This window comes from Danio rerio, chromosome 10 (genome assembly GCF_052040795.2).
Source record: "Danio rerio strain M-AB ecotype USA chromosome 10, GRCz13ab, whole genome shotgun sequence".
In the NCBI taxonomy this organism is placed as follows: Eukaryota; Metazoa; Chordata; class Actinopteri; order Cypriniformes; family Danionidae; genus Danio; species Danio rerio.
Genome location: NC_141030.1, coordinates 1,602,527 through 1,621,905, shown reverse-complemented (window position 1 = coordinate 1,621,905; position 19,379 = coordinate 1,602,527). Strand labels below are relative to the sequence as shown.

At 38.5% G+C, this 19,379-nt stretch overlaps 1 protein-coding gene across 1 annotated transcript; it reads right to left on the bottom strand.

Moving 5' to 3' along the window:
- Positions 1-673: 673 nt before the first annotated feature.
- Positions 674-18,599, bottom strand: gdnfa (glial cell derived neurotrophic factor a). The gene is given in 3 exon segments (NM_131732.3): positions 674-1,770; positions 15,921-16,133; positions 18,059-18,599. Coding segments are annotated over 2 exon segments (708 nt in total). The 5' UTR covers positions 16,108-16,133; positions 18,059-18,599; the 3' UTR covers positions 674-1,249.
- Between the last annotated feature and the right edge of the window lie 780 nt (positions 18,600-19,379).

Sequence of the window (19,379 nt, the reverse complement as noted above, 5' to 3'; positions counted from 1 at the left end):
TTTTTTGATTGGACAGGACATAGGCTTCCTACAAAAGATAATAATATGATAAAAAAAAGTTCTTAGCTTTTATTTGCATTTAAACAAAAACTTTTAACTTAAATTTTGCCAGGGATATGAATATTCCAGGCTTGTCTCTGTGTGTGTGTGTGTGTGTGTGTGTGTGTGTGTGTGTGTGTGTGTGTGTGTGTGTGTGTGTGTGTGTGTGTGTGTGTGTGTGTGTGTGTATATACAGTTGAAGTCAGAATTATTAGCCCCCTTTTGAATTTATTTTATTTTTTTAAATATTTCCGAAATGAAATTTTCACAGTATGTCTGATAATATTTTTCTTCTGGAGAAAGTCTTATTTGTTTTATTTCAGCTAGAATAAAATATATCTAGAATAATTAGTTTTTCGATAATTCAGAACAAACCATCATTATACAATAACTTGCTTAATTACCCTAACCTGCCTAGTTCACCTTATTACCCTAGTGAAGCCTTTAAATGTCACTTTAAGCTGTATAGAAGTGTCTTGAAGAATATCTAGTCTAATATTATTTACTGTCATCATGACAAAGATAAAATAAATCAGTTATTAGAGATGAGTTATTAACACTATTATGCTCAGAAATGTGCTGAAACAATCTTCCCTCCATTAAACAGAAATTGGGGAAAAGAATAAACAGGGGCGCTAATAATTCAGGGGCGCTAATAATTCTGACTTCAACTGTATATTTTGTCAAGGGTTTTGTAATGTGTCTACGCCCTCATCTTGAGCCCCAAATCTCATTTTGCATTTGACAGAAAAAACTAAACCACATGCCACGATGCTGAAACAACATGATGCTGAGTAAATGACCAACAGCGAGCGGCTCCTTTAAAAACACCTGCTCCAATTTGGCACCATCCAAGATAGAGAACAACAATCCAAAAAAAAAAAAAAAAAACCTCCTCAAATAAATAAGAGAAACAAACACTCTAATACAATGGATTGCAATAAATAACAATAACTTAATTAAATCTCAATAAATACATTTTCATATATACTATATATATATATAATGATAGCTTTCTGGATATTAAAGATTTGCAGTCTGCTGTCATCGTGGCGGCGTCTCTCTGACATTATAATCCCACTGAAGCTTCCTTATTCCACCAAAACAACAGGTGTTTGTTGCTGTATGAACGCTCGTGGTTCGGTAACAATGTGAATACTGAAAACACCCTCGTCTGCTCTCTTCTAGAGAGAGTCCTGTTCGTGTGCGGTCAAACGCAAGCACACTTTTTAGCGGAATGCTTCTTCAGCGTGTGATACTCCAAGCTGTCGTCCAGAAAAGAGATGTCGTCGTCGAATGCGATGGGCCGGCAGCAGGTTCGGGACGGCGTGTCCTTGTCTAGCTTCTTGTTGTGGGTGAGATTGTTGAGGATCTTGTCGTAGTTGGTCTCGGCATCGTGACACGGGCCGCTGCAGTAGCGGAAGATCAGCTCCTCTTTGGTCCTGTAACCCAAGTCCAGGTCTGTGACGTTCAGATGGATCTCTTTGAGTAGGCAGCCGCGCCCTTGACCTTTGACCCGGTCGTCTCTGCTCCGGGCCCGTCCGCGGCTCCTCTTGCGCTCTCCTCGTCCCCGTCCTCCGGATTTCTCCGTGTTTGCTGCTGCTTTCTGTCGGACCCTGTCCCGCTTCATCTGAGGTTCTACGTCTGAGGATCTGCGCAGGCGGCCCAGAGTGGCTTCGATGAAGTCCATTACGTCCTCGAACTGCTCCGGGTACAGTCCCGTTAGGTCATCTTCAACAGATAAAACAACATACGTCAGATTCTGTTATGCATTTGGCTTGAAGATCCTTAAACGGGCTGGTTCTCTTGCGTCCTTGGAAGTTCAGACTTGCAAGAACGAACTCCCGAGGACGTGAGGACACAAGTCAGGTACAAAAACCATTGTGCTCTAACACCGTGTCCCAACATCATCCGTCACAAATAAAAGCTATATTTTACATTTTTAAAGGAGTTTTTGTCCTAACCAACGTGCAAAATTTCCATTTTAGAAATGCTTTCTACGTCGCAAATAAACAACAGCATAAACTATTAACACAAAGATCCCCTCGGGTGCTGATTATGGGCTTTATTCAGTGATAATAGTGAGTGTAGAAAATGTTTTTAACATGACATTTATTACAAACTACTGAAAACAGCAGCAGATCGTTTACCTCAGATCTTGAAACTAAAATAACTAGCAGACGCTTTGAAAATGAAAGTCAGAACTGTGCAGATTCAGGGCGTACTCGCACAATCCGCTTGTTAAGTGTGACGTCACGCGGAGCGGCTTCCGGGTCCAAGCGCTCTATTCAACTGAATGGGGAGACTGATCAAAAAAAATCAATGATAAATGCAGCAAAACGTTTTCTTCTCATTTAATATGATCTATCCTCAAACTAATGAACAGCACTGTTGAATAATGTTGCTTCATCCTACATGCAGCTGGTCGTTTGAGGTCACATGACCAGTTTTTTTAGCCTGACATATAAATATGTGATATACTTTAAATACACTTTATATGGTGCTAAATTGGTTGTAGCATATGAGTGTGTGTGGGAATGTGTGTTTAAGGGTGTTTCCCAGTGCTGGGTTGCAGCTGGAAGGGTATCCGCTGTGTGAAACCAATGCTGGAATAGTTGGCGGGTCATTCTGCAGCGGCGAGCCCTGATAAATTAGGGACTATGCCGAAGGAAAATGAATTAATTTATATTGTAATTTATATTTTATTCAAGCTATTAACAAACCATTATCTAAGAATTGTAACTCAATAAACTACTAGTTACCTTATAGTCAGTAAGGTATTAGTTGAGCTTTGGGTACTGGCTAGGATTAGGGATGTAAAACAGGATCATACTTTATAAGTGCTCATAAACAGTCAATATATTAATAATAGGTAAGTAATAAGCCAGTAGTAAATGGTGTGAATTGTTACTTTAACTAAAGTGTTACTGTTTATTCTTAGTGAGTAAATCTGTCAACTAATTTTAACTTGGTAATTGTGACCGACAAAACATACTCTGCACCTTTTTTTTACGGAGCAGGTGTTGACACTTTAAGTAACTTTTTAGTTACTTTTTTAGACACTTTTTAGTAATAATAAACGTTTACAAAGCAATTTAATACTTTCGAAAGTCACGATCACAATATATATATGTCCATGTCTAATGTCCGATGGCCAGAAAGTGATTCATTTTTTTATAAATTGTAAAAATGTTGTATTTGTTATGAAGCAAGCCCAGAGATTGTGTCGTACACTATGACTATATATAAAGTTTACTTTAATGTGTGATATAAATTAAATATGAATGATTTCTCAACTCAAATGAATGGCGGCTTGGACTCGGAAACAGCATTACATACGTCACAACCACGTCACCACTTAACAAGCGGATGCTATCCGAACCGTGCCCAGGCCCATTTCCCGGATGGTTTGAGAAGTGTGAGTGCGCTGAATCTGGCTCAGGCGCGGTTCACTTGGGCTTTGGCGCGGTACACTTGTAGTGTGAGTGCAAAACACATCTGAGCCTGAAACTGAAAGCGAGACGTGACTTTTACAGGGCTGTTTCATATGGATTTATTAATCAATCTTACTGTTGAGTGAAAGCAAACTGCCGTAGTTTATTAAAGACGCAAACCCGTCACTGCACGACAGCTGCACCTTCAGCACACCTCCTCATTCCTGCAGCACGAGGGCTTTATGATTGTTTATGAGCGCCAAAAGTGGCAGATCTGTTCGGTGAAATATCTGACTGCGGTCATCGCATCCCTAAGGACTGTTTGGCGAAATATTTGACTGCATGTCACTGCATATCAAACCACTGACACGATATAACTAGAGAAATCTCCACTGTGCTGAGCGAGAGCGCTTCTCACTGAACAGCGCAGCAGCGATGACGTAAGCGTGCCCAGGCCTGATTGTAGTGTGAGTGCGGGCCATCGGGGGAGACGGGAGGGAGGACATGCATGCTTTGGCCCGGTTCGAGGCAACTGTGCATAGTGTGAGTACGACCTCAGTGCAAACCAACAACATCAGTCACTCAGTAGCCTATTAATAATGTTAAAGAGGATTAATGTGCATTAATTAGATTAAGAACCGTAAGCATTTCATTTCATTGAGTGCAGTGGCTGCTGTTTAAATGTTTCTGTCGTGTCACGGTACTTTTGATGCAGGCAAATTGCTCGTAGCTGGAATCTTGTCACGTCGTGTGTTGTAAGGACACCTTGTACGATGTTGGATTTGGTTGTGTATGTATTAGCTGAATTTTTATCCTGATTTTTTTTTTAGCCCCCTCTTTTTTCAACACATTTGTAAACAATAGTTTTAATTTCTACTTTCTAATAGCTGATTTATTTTCTCTTTGTCATGATGACAGCACATAATATTAGACTCGATATACACTAGTGTTCAGCTTAAAGTGACATGTAAAGGCTTCACTAGGGTAATGAGGGTAAAGTTAGGGTAATTAGGCAAGTCATTGTATAACAGTGGTTTGTTCTGGAGACAATCCAACACTAATATTACTTAAGGGAGTTAATAATAATGACGTTTAAATGGGTTTAAAACAATCAAAAACTGCTTTTATTCTAGCCGAAATAAAACAAATCAGACTTACTCCAGAAGAAAAAATATTATAGGAAATACTGTTAAAATTTCCTCGCTCGATTTAAACGTCACTTGAGAAATATTTAAAAACAAATGAACATTTCCCAGGAGGCCCCTGGACTCTATGTCTGTTACACTGTTTATCTGTCATCCTGAATATCGGCGGATGAGATCTCGCTCTCCGGCGGACAGACCAGTCGTGTTTTCCTCTCAGGACGGCGATGGAAAATCTTATAGATGATGACATTGAGGTACAGCAGAATACATCTGCTCAACCGCAAACTCGAAACATGCACGCCGCCCTCGTCTTGGACAAAAGCGAGCGCTCGTTTGATCTGCATGTAATACACCATGATTTCATTACAGTCAGAACTCCAGAGGTGACCCGCGCCGTGGTCGACCCAATGGACGCTGCGCACATCTGGGAAAAGCTCTGATGGGTGTGTGATAACAGCAGCAAAACGTTTTCTTCTCCTCATTTAATATGATCTATCCTCAAACTAATGAACAGCACTGTTGAATAATGTTGCTTCATCCTACATGCAGCTGGTCGTTTGAGGTCACATGACTAGTTTTTTTAGCCTGACATATAAATATGTGATATACTTTAAACACACTTTACATGGTGCTAAATTGGTTGTAGCGTATGAGTGTGTGTGGGAATGTGTGTTTAAGGGTGTTTCCCAGTGCTGGGTTGCAGCTGGAAGGGTATCCGCTGTGTGAAACCAATGCTGGAATAGTTGGCGGGTCATTCTGCAGCGGCGAGCCCTGATAAATTAGGGACTATGCCGAAGGAAAATAAATTAATTTATATTGTAATTTATATTTTATTCAAGCTATTAACAAACCATTATCTAAGAATTGTAGCTCAATAAACTACTAGTTACCTTATAGTCAGTAAGGTATTAGTTGAGCTTTGGGTAGTGGCTAGGATTAGGAATGTAAAACAGGATCATACTTTATAAGTGCTCATAAACAGTCAATATATTAATAATAGGTAAGTAATAAGCCAGTAGTAAATGGTGTGAATTGTTACTTTAACTAAAGTGTTACCGTTTATTCTTAGTGAGTAAATCTGTCAACTAATTTTAACTTGGTAATTGTGACCGACAAAACATACTCTGCACCTTTTTTTTTTTTTTTTACGGAGCAGGTGTTGACACTTTAAGCACCAGAAATATACAATATTTTCAATATGATTAATATGCATTGAGTTAATAATGTTAGTATTCAGCAGACTTTAAGTGTTCGGGAAGAACAAGCAACTGTGATTTAATGTAAGAACAAAAATACAGTAGCAAATTCCAATGGAAATTCTGACATGATTTGCTCACCTTGAGTTGTTGTGTCTAAAGAAGATGTTTTGAAGAATGTTGGAAACCTGTAACCATTGACTTCCAATGTAGCAAAAACAAATACTTTGGCGGTCAATTTGAAACATTCTTCAAAATATCTTCTTTTGTGTTTAACAGAAAAAAAACAGCTCAAACTGTTTTGCTACCGACAAAACATACTCTTTACACCTTTTAGTGATGTTTTTACTGCTCAGGTGTTGATCAGGCTGTTAAATGTAAGCAAATAAAAACACATTAACTAAAATATTAAAATATTAAGCTTCAAATATGCACCTGGAAATCAGCAAATTCAAGTTAGTTAACATAAAAATTCTCACATGATTAGCTCAACCTGAGCTTATTGCTGAACACAAAAGAAGATATTTTGAAGAATGTTGGAAACCTGTAACCATGCACTTCCATGATACTATGGCGGTCAATTGTTTCCAACATTCTTTAAAATATCTTTTATTGTGTGTTTAACAGATTAAATAAACTGATTTGTGACCAGCAGTAAATACATGACACACTTTTTAGTGATGTTTTACCGATCAGATGTCGACACTTACACTGTGGGCATCTAAAACATACAATATTTACTAAAGGTTGAGTATTAATTCGGTTATCATTACTAATAATCAACAGACTGTTTCTAGAAGCACTGAACAAGAAACTATATTAAAATATTGAATGTAAAATATTTAGCTTAAAATATAAAATAAAAATTTAAATTAGTTTATGATTTGCTCAAGCTGAACACAAAAGAAGATATTTTGAATAATGTTGGATACCTGTAACCATTAACTTTAATAGCATTTGTTCTTCCTACTATGCAAGTGCATGGTTACAGGTTTCCAACATTCTTCAAAAGATCTTCTTTTGCAAATCATCACAGAATTTAAATTTTTGGGTAAACTATCCCTTTAACCTGGCATTTGCTATTTTCCAGGTTCATATTTAAACCTCAGTATTTCAATATTTCAGTTTTGCTTGCATTAAATCACAGTTCTGTGCTTCTCTAACAGTTAAAGTCTGTTGATTTTTGGTATTAATTATGGAATGCATATTAATCTTATTGTAAATATTGTAAATTTTAGATGTTTACAGTGTGTCAACACCTGATCAGTTAAAACATTACTAATAAGCGTATTGAGTATGTTTTGTTGGTCGCAAACTAGTTTGAGGTTGTTTTTTTCTTTCTGTTAAATACAAAAAGAAGATATTTAGAAGAATGTTGGAAACCTGTTACCATTTTGACTTCGATAGTAGGAAAAACAAATAGAATGGAAGTCAAAATTGCTACAGGTTTCCAACATTCTTCAAAATATCTTCTTTTGCAAATCATCACAGAATTTACATTTTTGGGTAAACTATCCCTTTAACCTGGCATTTGCTATTTTCCAGGTTAATATTTAAACCTCAGTATTTCAATATTTCAGTTTTGCTTGCATTAAATCACAGTTCTGTGCTTCTCTAACAGTTAAACTCTGTTGATTATTAGTATTATTAATGGAATGCATATTAATCTTATTGTAAATATTGTAAATTTTAGATGTTTACAGTGTGTCAACACCTGATCAGTTAAAACATTACTAATAAGCGTATTGAGTATGTTTTGTTGGTCGCAAACTAGTTTGAGGTTGTTTTTTTCTTTCTGTTAAATACAAAAAGAAGATATTTAGAAGAATGTTGGAAACCTGTTACCATTTTGACTTCGATAGTAGGAAAAACAAATAGAATGGAAGTCAAAATTGCTACAGGTTTCCAACACTCTTCAAAATATCCTCTTGTGCGTTCAGCAAAGCAACAAACCGAACAAGCAACTTTAATAAACTATATAAAATTTTTAGGTTACAATATTAATCCGGAAAATAGTTAGTTCCAGGTCAAAGGGATCCGTCACCCAAAAATGAAAATTCTGTCATGATTTGCTCAAGCTGAACACAAAAGAGGGGATGCAGTTGTGCAGTAGGTAGGGCTGTCACCTCACAGTAAGAAGGTCAGTGGTTTGAGCCTCAGCTAGGTCAGTTGGCATTTCAGTGTGGAGTTTGCATGTTCTCCCTGTGTTGGTGTGGGTTTCCTCCGGGTGCTCCGGTTTCCCCCACAGTCCAAAGACATGCGGTACAGGTGAATTGGGTAGGCTAAAGTTGTCCGTAGTGTATGAGTGTGTGTGTGAATGTTTCCCAGAGATGGGTTGCGGCTGGAAGGGCATCCGCTGTGTAAAAATGTGCTGGATAAGTTGGCGGTTCATTCCACTGTGGCGACCCCAGATTATTAAAGGGACTAGGGCGAAGAGAAAATTAATAAATTAATATTTTAATAAATGAAATATTTTGAAGAATGTTGCATACCTGTAACCATTAACATCAATAGTCAATGGTTACAGGTTTCCAAGATTTTTTAAAATGTGTTCAACAGAACCAAAATAAAAACCTCAAACATGCAGCATCTGCAACGTTATAATCGAACATTGTCGTGTGTTTTTATGGCCTGTGACTGTATAATGAATTTTAAAGCATTCAGGCATAAGAAATTGTACCGTTTATAAGTAATAATGAATACTTTTATTGAATTATTCCTATTATGCAATTACGGTAGCTGAATAATATTAGTCTCAGATATAATAAAACCACTTTATTTCAATTCTGTCTTCTACTTCAGGGGTCTGTTCTTCGTACCTCACTTAAATGATCTAAGATGATTTGGCAGATCCTGGATCTTTTCATCTTGATAACTGATCTCTCGCTAGTCGCTAATTTGGTTCTTCAAACAAGTTCGTGAATCAGATTAGAATGTCTGGATGAACTGATCTGAGATCGCTGCATGTGTTGTGAAGGACAGATCTATCGATCCTCGAAATCATGATCAGCAATGCACAGATTGGCTGACGGCACAGCAACGTAATGACATCATCTGATTAATATTCAATTATCAATGTGAGCAAAATTACATCAAATTAGCAGTAAACGGTTTGTTAAATATGACACGCAATAACCTTACACATTTGTCATGAGCTGCAGGCTTTACACTTTCATGTGTCGAGTATTCATCATGTATTTCAATGCAAATCAATGTATTTAGTTCCACATTTAGAAAAGATTTTCTTTATTATAGTCGCCGTTTTTTAATCGGTGTAAAGAATAACTGGATGTTTACAAAAGCGTTTTTATATTGGTAAAGGCGTCTGCAACTTTTGTGAAGCATCAAATCACCGGCATATTAACTATCAAAACATGTTCATGACTGCATAAATGTATTATTGCTTTAAAAAAAGTCACATATTCTGCATTTCTATTATACACAAATTGTACTAAAGCGATCTAAAAAGTTCATATCAATAAGTTTTCTCTTTGCACCACCAGGGGGCAGTCTTTGTACTTTCATTTCGAGGGTGCAGATTGCATATGTTTTATTAATATGTATAACTTTATTTATTTTATTAATGACTATAACTTTATATATATATATATATATATATATATATATATATATATATATATATATAGTTAAAAATATGTACCATTTTCCCAAGTGTATATAACTACTGTAAGAAAATATCAGAATTCAGAACACGCTTTCTCTATTATCTTTGCTTGAACTGAGCCGATCTAATCCTGTTTGTATGAATTGAACCTGCTCCCGATCAGGTTTGACCCAGCAGAACTGTTGCCATGACAACAACTCTCGGATCAGCTTTGAAGAACGAAACGATCCTGGATCGTGTCAAATCGCCAACATCCAAATCCAGCTAACTGAGTAATCCACGTACGAAGAACGGACCCCAGAGGTGGCCAACCCTCTTCCTGGAGATCTACCTACCTGCAGATTTCAGTTGCAACCCATATCAAACACACCTGAACCAATTAATTAGGACCTGAACACCACGTGATAAATACAGGCAGGTGTGTTTGATATGGGTCTTGATCGCTCCTATAGACTGTTTATTAGATTTTATGGAGGTGAACTCCCGTGATAGAATCATCCCAATCAATCTAACATTACCAATCCTTCCCAAATAGAAATATCCAAGTCATCTGGTGAAATTGTATTCATATCGCAATGCATATGGCAGAAAAACAAAACATCGCAATGTTAGATTTTCACAATATCATGCAGCCCTAAACTAAACCAAATTGGACCCCCTCTTCAGTGATTTCTAAGGCGTGCAGATTTCTCCCGCAGCACATCTGACATGCACAAACACCTGTTTCATGTTGCGCAGGCACCATCTGGCAGGTAAAGTCTCTGCAGGACGGTGTGAATTTTCGTCTTGCCGGAGATGTTTATATGAGCTCCTGAGTTGCAGGCATGAAAAGAGGTGCCAGAGTCAAGTAACCTTTACGCTGGTGTCATTTGTGTAACCCAGTTGGTTATATGATCTACAGCAGTATCAGATGAATCCCACAAACACTGGCAGCGTCTCAAAACTCTCCGCGCTGACTTTATAAACAGCATTTTTTATTATGCATCCCAGGACTAGCATACAATGAACACAACAAAGCAGGCAGACCTGCATTCAATTTCCTTTTCTTCCATTTCCCATGCAAAAATTATGTATTTGAGCTTTTAAATGGAGTTTTTCCTTTTCCATACCTACGTTAAAAGTACTATAGTAATTTAGGGTAACCACTATAGTGTCTTTGAACCATTCATTCATTCAATATTCCCTTTATATATCAGTGGTCCCCACAGTGGAATGAACCACCAACTTATCTAGCAGTGTTTTGCACAGCGGATGCCGTTCCAGCTGCAACCCATCGCTGGGAAACACCCATACACGTTTACATCCACACTCATACACTACGGCCAATTTAGCTTATTCAATTCCTCTATGGTGTTCGGACTGTGGAGCACCCGGAGAAAACCCACGCCAACTTGAGGAGAACTTGCAAACTCCACACAGAAATGACAACTGACCAGGCCGGGGCTTGAACCAGCAACCTTCTTGCTGTAAGGTGATCGTGCTACCCACTGCGCCACCATGGCGCCGTCTTTAAACCACACTATAGCAAAGTACTTGAATTAATCCGTTGTGGTGATTCTATAGCTGTTATGGTTACACAACTACTATAGTAATGTATGGTGCTCAGCATACACTAACCGGCCACTTTATTAGGTACACCTGTCCAACTGCTGGTTAATGCAAATGTCTAATCAGCCAATCACATGGCAGCAGCTCACTGCATTTAGTTATGTAGACATGGTCGAGACGATCTGCTGCAGTTCAAACTGAGCATCAGAATGGGGAAGAAAGGGGATTTAAGAGACTTTGAATGTGGCATGGTTGTTGCTGCCAGACGGGCTGCTCTGAGTATTTCAGAAACTGCTGATCTACTGGGATTTTCACGCACAACCATTTCTAGATCTGTTTAATAAATCTGTTTTCTTCAAATGCATCAAATATATCAAATATATAGCCCTTCCACAGCTGTATCCCCTCTAGACTTCACCAGGATGTTTTGACACCACCTCATGCTTCAGTTACTCATCAATTCTGCTGACCAATCAAGTGCGCTCTTGTATGCTAGTATCCTGTATCCCGCCCCCTTTTTCTCAGTGGCATTTCATTTGATGCTTTCAAGCTTAACCACTCCCACTGGCAGAGCTGTAACAAAAACAAAACGCCACTGGCTGTTTTTAATAAAGAGGAGGAGCTACTCAATGCCCAACCCTCTCTTCATGTTTTAGTTGAGATTTTGTCAAACATTAAATATAAATGCAAGTGCGTTTTCGTTTGAAATCTGAGTATCTGAGTATTTATAATATATAAATAATATATAGCTCTGAGTATTTCAGAAACTGCTGATCTACTGGGATTTTCACGCACAGCCATCTCTAGATCTGTTTAATAAATCTGTTTTCTTCAAATGCATCAAATATATTCTCCATATTTAGTGAAAAATGGATGCAAAAATGGATGTACTCATTTATGCTAGGCACTGTAAACAAATGACCAGATACTGTAGTTTTCTACAACTATAGAGAATATTAGAATACAATACACCACAGGTTACTGTAGTAAAACTAAAATATACTACTGTATATATTGCAGTTTATCAATTCATTCCTTTGGCTTAGTCCCTTACTTATTCACAGAGGAATGAACCACCAAGTATCCTGGCATATGTTTTGGTGGCTGAGCCACCCCCATTATCAGTGTGCTATTGTTAATGCTACAGTATGCTGGAGCACTTATTAAAGAGTTGTTCATTCATTCTCTTTTCAGCTTAGTCCCTTTATAAATCAGGGAATGAATTGCCAACTTATCCAGCACATATTTTGCGCAGCGGATGCCCTTCCACAGCTGTATCCCCTCTAGACTTCACCAGGATGTTTTGACACCACCTCATGCTTCAGTTACTCATCAATTCTGCTGACCAATCAAGTGCGCTCTTGTATGTTAGTATCTTGTATCCCACCCCCTTCTTCTCATTGGCATTTCATTTGATGCTTTCAAGCTTAACCACTCCCACTAGCAGAGCTGTGACAAAAACAAAACGCCACTGGCTGTTTTTAATAAAGAGGAGGAGCTACTCAATGCCCAACCCTCTCTTCATGTTTTAGTTGAGATTTTGTCAAACATTAAATATAAATGCAAGTGCGTTTTCATTTGAAAACGCATAAGTTTTGATACAGTTACGCCATCCGTCCACACTACGCCGGAGTTCTCGAGCGCCGAAAACGGAGCGTTTCGAAAACGCTGGAGAGGCCGTTTTCATTCTGAAGCGCTGCTGCTCCGTCTCAGTGTGGATGAGGGAAAACGGAGACATCTGAAAACGGAGGCGGGGCTGCTGAGATTCACTACCTGATTGGTGCTTTTGTGTCATTGCGTATCCTTCCCTTATTCGTCAAGCCCCTATCACATGACTATAACACATGGCTTTAACGCTACCGGGAGACAGCAGACCAGCCTTCACTGTAAACAACAACATGGGCACAGAAATGGGAGCGTTGTTTGCACTATTGTCTGTTTTAGGCAGCATTGTGCAGTTATTCATTTGTTACGTTTAGTAACTCGACCTCGTCGTCTGTCCACAAGAATACCTCTCTTGCTTTCTTTGCCATTGCGTTCATTGTTCACCGGCGTTTGTTGACTAACAATAACCAAATGCCGAGCGAGACACACGCTTCCTGTTTATACTCAAACGTGCATGCCCAGAGTGCGCGAATGATCACGTGATGTTCGTTTTTGGTGTGGTCGGAGATATGTTCAGAAACGCTAGGTGTGGACGCAGATCGTTTTTGATCTAACACGCCGTTTTAAAACTAAAACGCGCTAGTGTAAACGGGGCCTTCGTCAAACTGAAGAATTAACTAAACTACATGACCTGTTTTAGCTTCTGCCAATCTTCCATTTTCAAAAGCACTTTTACAGAGTGATAGCGACCGAATCCCCAACACTCTCAAGTCACTGAGCGATTCAACATGTGTTTGTTTTCTTGCGGCTCCCATCCTATGTTTCTTCAGCACGCCTCGCATTATGCAAGGCTCCGGCCCAAGGTCCCACATGAAGAGTTTTCCGAAAATAAATCCATGCATATTTTACAAGCCAGATTGGTCGGGGCCTTAATGCAAACCATCCCACGTGCGGAGCTTGACTTGTTAATGCTGTAATTTAGCGAATTCCCACGACGGCGAAAATCGCGATTGAGGGCCAAGTTCAAATGCTGTTCACATCAAGACTACTGTGCAGAAGATGAGTCTGCCGTCAACATCTGGAGCAGCTGCTGTCATCTATAGTTCATGCCTTTCCTGTCACGTCACTAGCTGCTTACTTGAGAAAAAAAACGATCTGCTCGACTGGAAAACACCAGAAATGTAAACAACATGTGGAGAGAAATGTCATATTCAGCTCAAGTCAAAATCCCGCAAGATTACAAGAGGTTTATAATAAAACATCACCAAAAAAAACAAGCTCAACCTGTATTATGAGGCCAAACGCCACTTTCAGTTTCGGATTTTTCCTGCAGCTGAACAGACGCGCTTTGGGGTTTGTTATGTAAAACGTGCGGTTGTGAAGTTAGTGTTTCAGCTGAGGCTTATTTAAAGGGACAGTTCACCTCAATAATGAAACTTTGACTATTTAATGACCATCCGGCGCTTCCAAACACAAAGATATTTTGAAGAAGGCTCAAAACCCTTGACTTCCATAGTAGGACAAACAAATACTGCACTGTAAAACTGACAATATCACCGTGCTGTAGTTTCACACCATGATTGTAATTGTTAATTTACAGTGCACGTCTACATCTTACAGTACTACTGGTAACCAAAATTGGCAGTAAAACGTACAAATGCAATACAGTTACGACAATATAAATTGCACTTTACAATTTTACACTATTACTGGCAAAATAATACAGTAAAATGTACAAGTGCACTGTAAATTAGCACTACTTAAAACTACAGTATAGTTGTATTTGTTTATGTGCAGTGTGCTCGTTAATTTTGCAGGTAATACTGTAAAAATTGCCGGTAATATTGTATATTTTACAGCATTTTTCACAGTGTATGGAAGTCAATGGTTACAGGTTTGTAACATGTTTCAAAACATGAAAACAAATTTACAAGTGCAATACGATTACAACAATATCAATTGAACAACTCATTTACAGTATTACTGGCAATTCTGGTTGACAGTAAAAAGTCAAATTTACCAGTTCACTGTAAATTTACCATTACAATTGTGCTGTAAAACTACAGCAGAGTTGTAGTTGTTAAGTTACAGTGCACTTGTACATTTTACAGTATCACTGGCAACCAAAATGTTTACAATGTATTGAAGTCAATGGTGACCGGTTTCTAACATTTTTCAAAACATCTTATTTTTTTGTTTGACAAAAGAAAGAAGCTCATGAAGGTTTGGAACAAAATAAAGAGTGAATAAATCAATAAATGATGACAGAACTGTCTTTTTTAGGGTGAACTACCCCTTTAACATAGTCTTGACCAGTATATTGTCACAGTATGAGTTGCTCAATATGCAAGTAATTGAAAAAAGCTCACAGAAATTCTCCATTGATATTGAAGTAAAACTACAGCACAGTTGTAATTGTAAATTTTACAGCATTACTGTTAACCAAAATTGCCAGTAATACTTTGAAATTTACAAGTGCAATACAATTACAACAATATCAATTGCACAACTAATATACAGTATTACTGGCGATTCTGGTTGGCAGTAAAAAGTCAAATTTACCAGTTCACTGTAAATTTACAATTACAGTTGTGCTGTAAAACTACAGCAGAGTTGTAATTGTTCATTTGACGTGCACTTGTAAATTTTACAGTATCACTGGCAACCAAAATGTTTACAATGTATCGAAGTCAATGGTGACCAGATTCTAACATTTTTCAAAACATCTTATTTTTTTGTTTGACAAAAGAAAGAAGCTCATGAAGGTTTGGAACAAAATAAACAGTCAATAAATCAATAAATGATGACAGAACTGTCTTTTTTAGGGTGAACTACCCCTTTAACACAGTCTTGACCAGTATATTGTCACAGTATGAGTTGCTCAATATGCAAGTAATTAAAAACAGCTCACAGAAATTCTCCATTGATATTGAAAACAAATTACACCTAAAACAAAAATGATTTCTACTGCTTGTTCAAACTACTTATTTAAAATAAACAGTCAACAAAATTCTTGAGGTTTTCAGAGGGACAACTCAGTTGTTTTATGCTCAATCCACTAATTTGTGTGGGACAACATGAAGGAATTGTGTGGAACCCAGCACTTTTGACAGTGACTTAAGAGTGAATAATTAAATGATTTCCTTTAACCCTAAACTATCCCTTAAATATAGTCTTGACCAGTATATTGTCACAATTGTGGATTGCTCAACATGCGAGTAATTGAAAACAGCTCGCACAAATTCTCCATTGCAATTGAAGTAAAACAAATTAACACCATACAGTGGTTCGGACATGCATGGGTTTCTGTGCACGCTCACTGACTTACATTGTTCCTCCATGGAGGCTTGTTTTGGGTTTGAGGTTTCAGGTTGGGAGTCGATGATGGGGTCCAGAGCGGGGCTCTCACTGCGGACCACAGCTCTCTTGGATGGCTGCAGTTTGTGGAAAAGGGGACGTGTGGACACGGAGCTCAGGAGCAACAAACACGTGGCTAGAATGTCCCATAACTTCATTTTAGACTCAGTTCCTTTGAGGGAAGCTGCAACGGTGCAAAAGGGGAAATGCGTGAATATCTGCACAGTGACAAAGATCAGCATGCAAAGACTTTATTCACAGGTGAAGCCTTGATTATTTAGCTTTATTTTCATTTTTAAGTACTTCCCAAATGGTGTTGAACAGATTCAGGAATTTTTCAGTGTTTCCGATCATATTTTTTCTTCAGGAGAAAGTCTTATTTGTTTTATTTTGGCTAGAATGAAAGCAGTTTTTAATTTGCAATATTATTAGCCCCCTTCAGCAATATTAGTTTTGGATTTTTTCTTTTTACATATTTCCTAAGTTATGTTTAACAGAGCAAGGAATTTTCACAGTATGTCTGATAATATTTTTTCTTCTGGAGAAAGTTTGATTAATTTTATTTTGGCTAGAATAAAAGCAGATTTAAAAATTTTTAAAGTCATTTTAAGGACAATATTATTAGTCCCTTTGGTTATTTTTGTTTTCGATAGTCTACAGGACAAACCACTGTTATACAATGACTTGCCTAATTACCCTAATGTTTATCTAATTAACCCTTTAAATGCCACTTTAAGCTGAATACTAGTATCTTGTAAAATTTCTACTCAAATATTATGTGCTGTCATCATGACAAAGAGAAAATAAATCAGTTATTATGTTTAGAAAAGTGCGTAAAAATCTCTCTGTTAAACAGAAATTGGGGAAAAGCATACAGGGGGGTGAATAATTCTGACCAGAACTGTATTTCATGTGTTCATTTGATGGATGCTGTGTTTGTTTTCTATGCTGGCTACTGAAAATCCTCCCAAAGGGAGCCAGTTCAAGAGTAAATGAGAAAAAGTGCTGAATTAAATATTCTGATGAAGCCCTTTTTAGTCCAATGTGCTCTGTGGGCTGCAGCCCAGCTAATGCCGAACAGATTTCTGTCAATATTACAGAGCAGAAAAAATGTGTGTGTTCTGCCAGAGTTTCCCCCCCATCCCGGATCCCAAAACTCCCGTTGATGGAAAGGCAAATAAAATCCACCAGTTTCACGAACGCAATGATGTTTGCAATTACTTTTATAACCGTGCATGACGCTGCGCTCCGATTGCTGATCGTTAAAACCTGCTGGTTGTACATGCAATTATTCAATTACAGCTTTTTTGATACTTTATAAGCCCCATAGTCGTGGGATCAGGAGGTTGAGCTATTTAGTGCATCATTCCAGCCACATAAATCCCCCACAATTGGCGCTTTTAAGTGTTTTGGCTGTTAAATTAGTCCATTTAAAAGCATCCCGATTCATTTTTAAAGGTGCTCGTTTTAAGGCCTCACATTGTGTTGTGAAGTAAACACTCGTAAAGATTTCTCCATCTTATTTAGTGCATTTGAAAAGCACACAGTAACTATATTTCCATCTGGTGAGCCCTCTCTACCCAGCAACACTCGGCGAATATGTAAAGGAGAGCAGTGCGCCTTTTGGACATACAGCTTTCTAATTTGTTTTAAAACTATTAACAATGATTTAATGAGGTAAAGTTTGTTTTATATTCGCGCATTTGTTCATTTCTGAACAAATTAACACATTGTGACCTGCTCCCTATACTGTTTACCATGTAAATTTTAATATTCAGTCTTCAAAACAACATTAGCACTGTTTAATTCACTGTGGACAATGTTGTACTTCAATAGTCGATGGCGTGTTAATATGATTTCTCTATTTAGAATACTTTTTTCTGAAAAAAATACTATATTATTAAGAAAAAACTCCCAATGTGCGAATAAAAAACCCAACTCTACCTCAATAAATGCTTTATTGCTTCTTTATTAAACCCAAAATCGGATAACCCCATCATAAAATATAAACTTTACGATTCCAAAAGCCTGAATAGTTTTAAAAATGACTATTTTGAAGTAAAACAACTATGTTCTGTCAAAATGATGGAAAAAAACATATAAATTCACCTTAAATGGGGTCCATACAGACCGGAGCTTCAGAAAAGCCAAATTCTCAGTAAACCAGGAAACATTGAACGGATCCAAAAGATAAAATCCGTGAGTTATCCAAGAAATATCACTGTTCCAGGTCCATTCACAGCATGTTATCCGCTAGATCCAAGTGTCCAGAAGACGCGCGCGTCGCTCAGCTCACCGCGCGCAACGCAACGCGACGCGCGTGACCGTGATGCTGCCGCGCGCGGCGTCTGTAAAATAAGGGAAAATCAGCAGCTGCAGCAACAGCTCACATGAAGACATCGGGATCCAAACACACATCCAAAATCCGCACTAACTCTGATAGTTTCCCGTGTCTATATAAACGCGCCGCATTCTGCCTCCAAAACCCTGCGCACAGGTGAAGAAATCCAGGTGAACGTTCACCAATATCCACTTTGATCAGTTGAGAGTGTGTGTGTGTGCGTAATGTAGCTGCAGACCGATCATATGTGTGTGTCTGTCAGCTCAACGCAGTTATGATCCACACGCGCGTCTCTGAAACGCGTCTGACGCTCCCGCTGAGCTCGGAGCGCTTTTTAACACGCTCTCGGGTTCGACCGCGTTGACGTCACATACAGGCTCCGCCCTAATTTTTTTCCCTCGCAGAACTCGGCTGCAGCACACATCCATCCATCAGATTCCATCTGCTGATTTTTGTGTTGCATAAAAGCAGCTTTGGAATTAATCATACAAAAAGTCATGACAACAAATACTTTTATTCTAATTCAATTTAATTCAACAAGTTATTCGGGTTTCCGCTGTATGTTTTGTAGCTATACAAAGTTTAACCACCTATTTTTATTCAGTTTGACTGATTTAAGTTGACATGACTAGAAAAGGTTATATGAGTTGACTTAAATGAAGGCAGGAGAAGTTTTTACAGTGTGTAAAATCTCTGGTGGGGAAACACGGTGGCTCAGTGGTTAGCACCGTCGCCTCACAGCAAGAAGGTCATTGGTTTGAGCTCTGGCTGGGCCAGTTGGCATTTCTGTGTGGAGTTTGCATGTTCTCCCTGTGTTGGTGCTCCGGTTGCTCCGGTTTCTCCCACAGTCCAAACACATGCGCTATAGGGGAATTAAAAATCCCCACTCACCCCCTTCTCCAAACCCAACCGACAGTGTTTTCAAAAGCACCGACTGACCCACCCACCCCATTCCTTTACCCCAACCAATAGTGTTTTCACAAGCACCGATTGACCCGCCCACCCCCTTCCCTAAACCCAACCAACAGTGTTTTCACAAGCACCGATTGACCCGCCCACCCCCTTCCCTAAACCCAACCAACAGTGTTT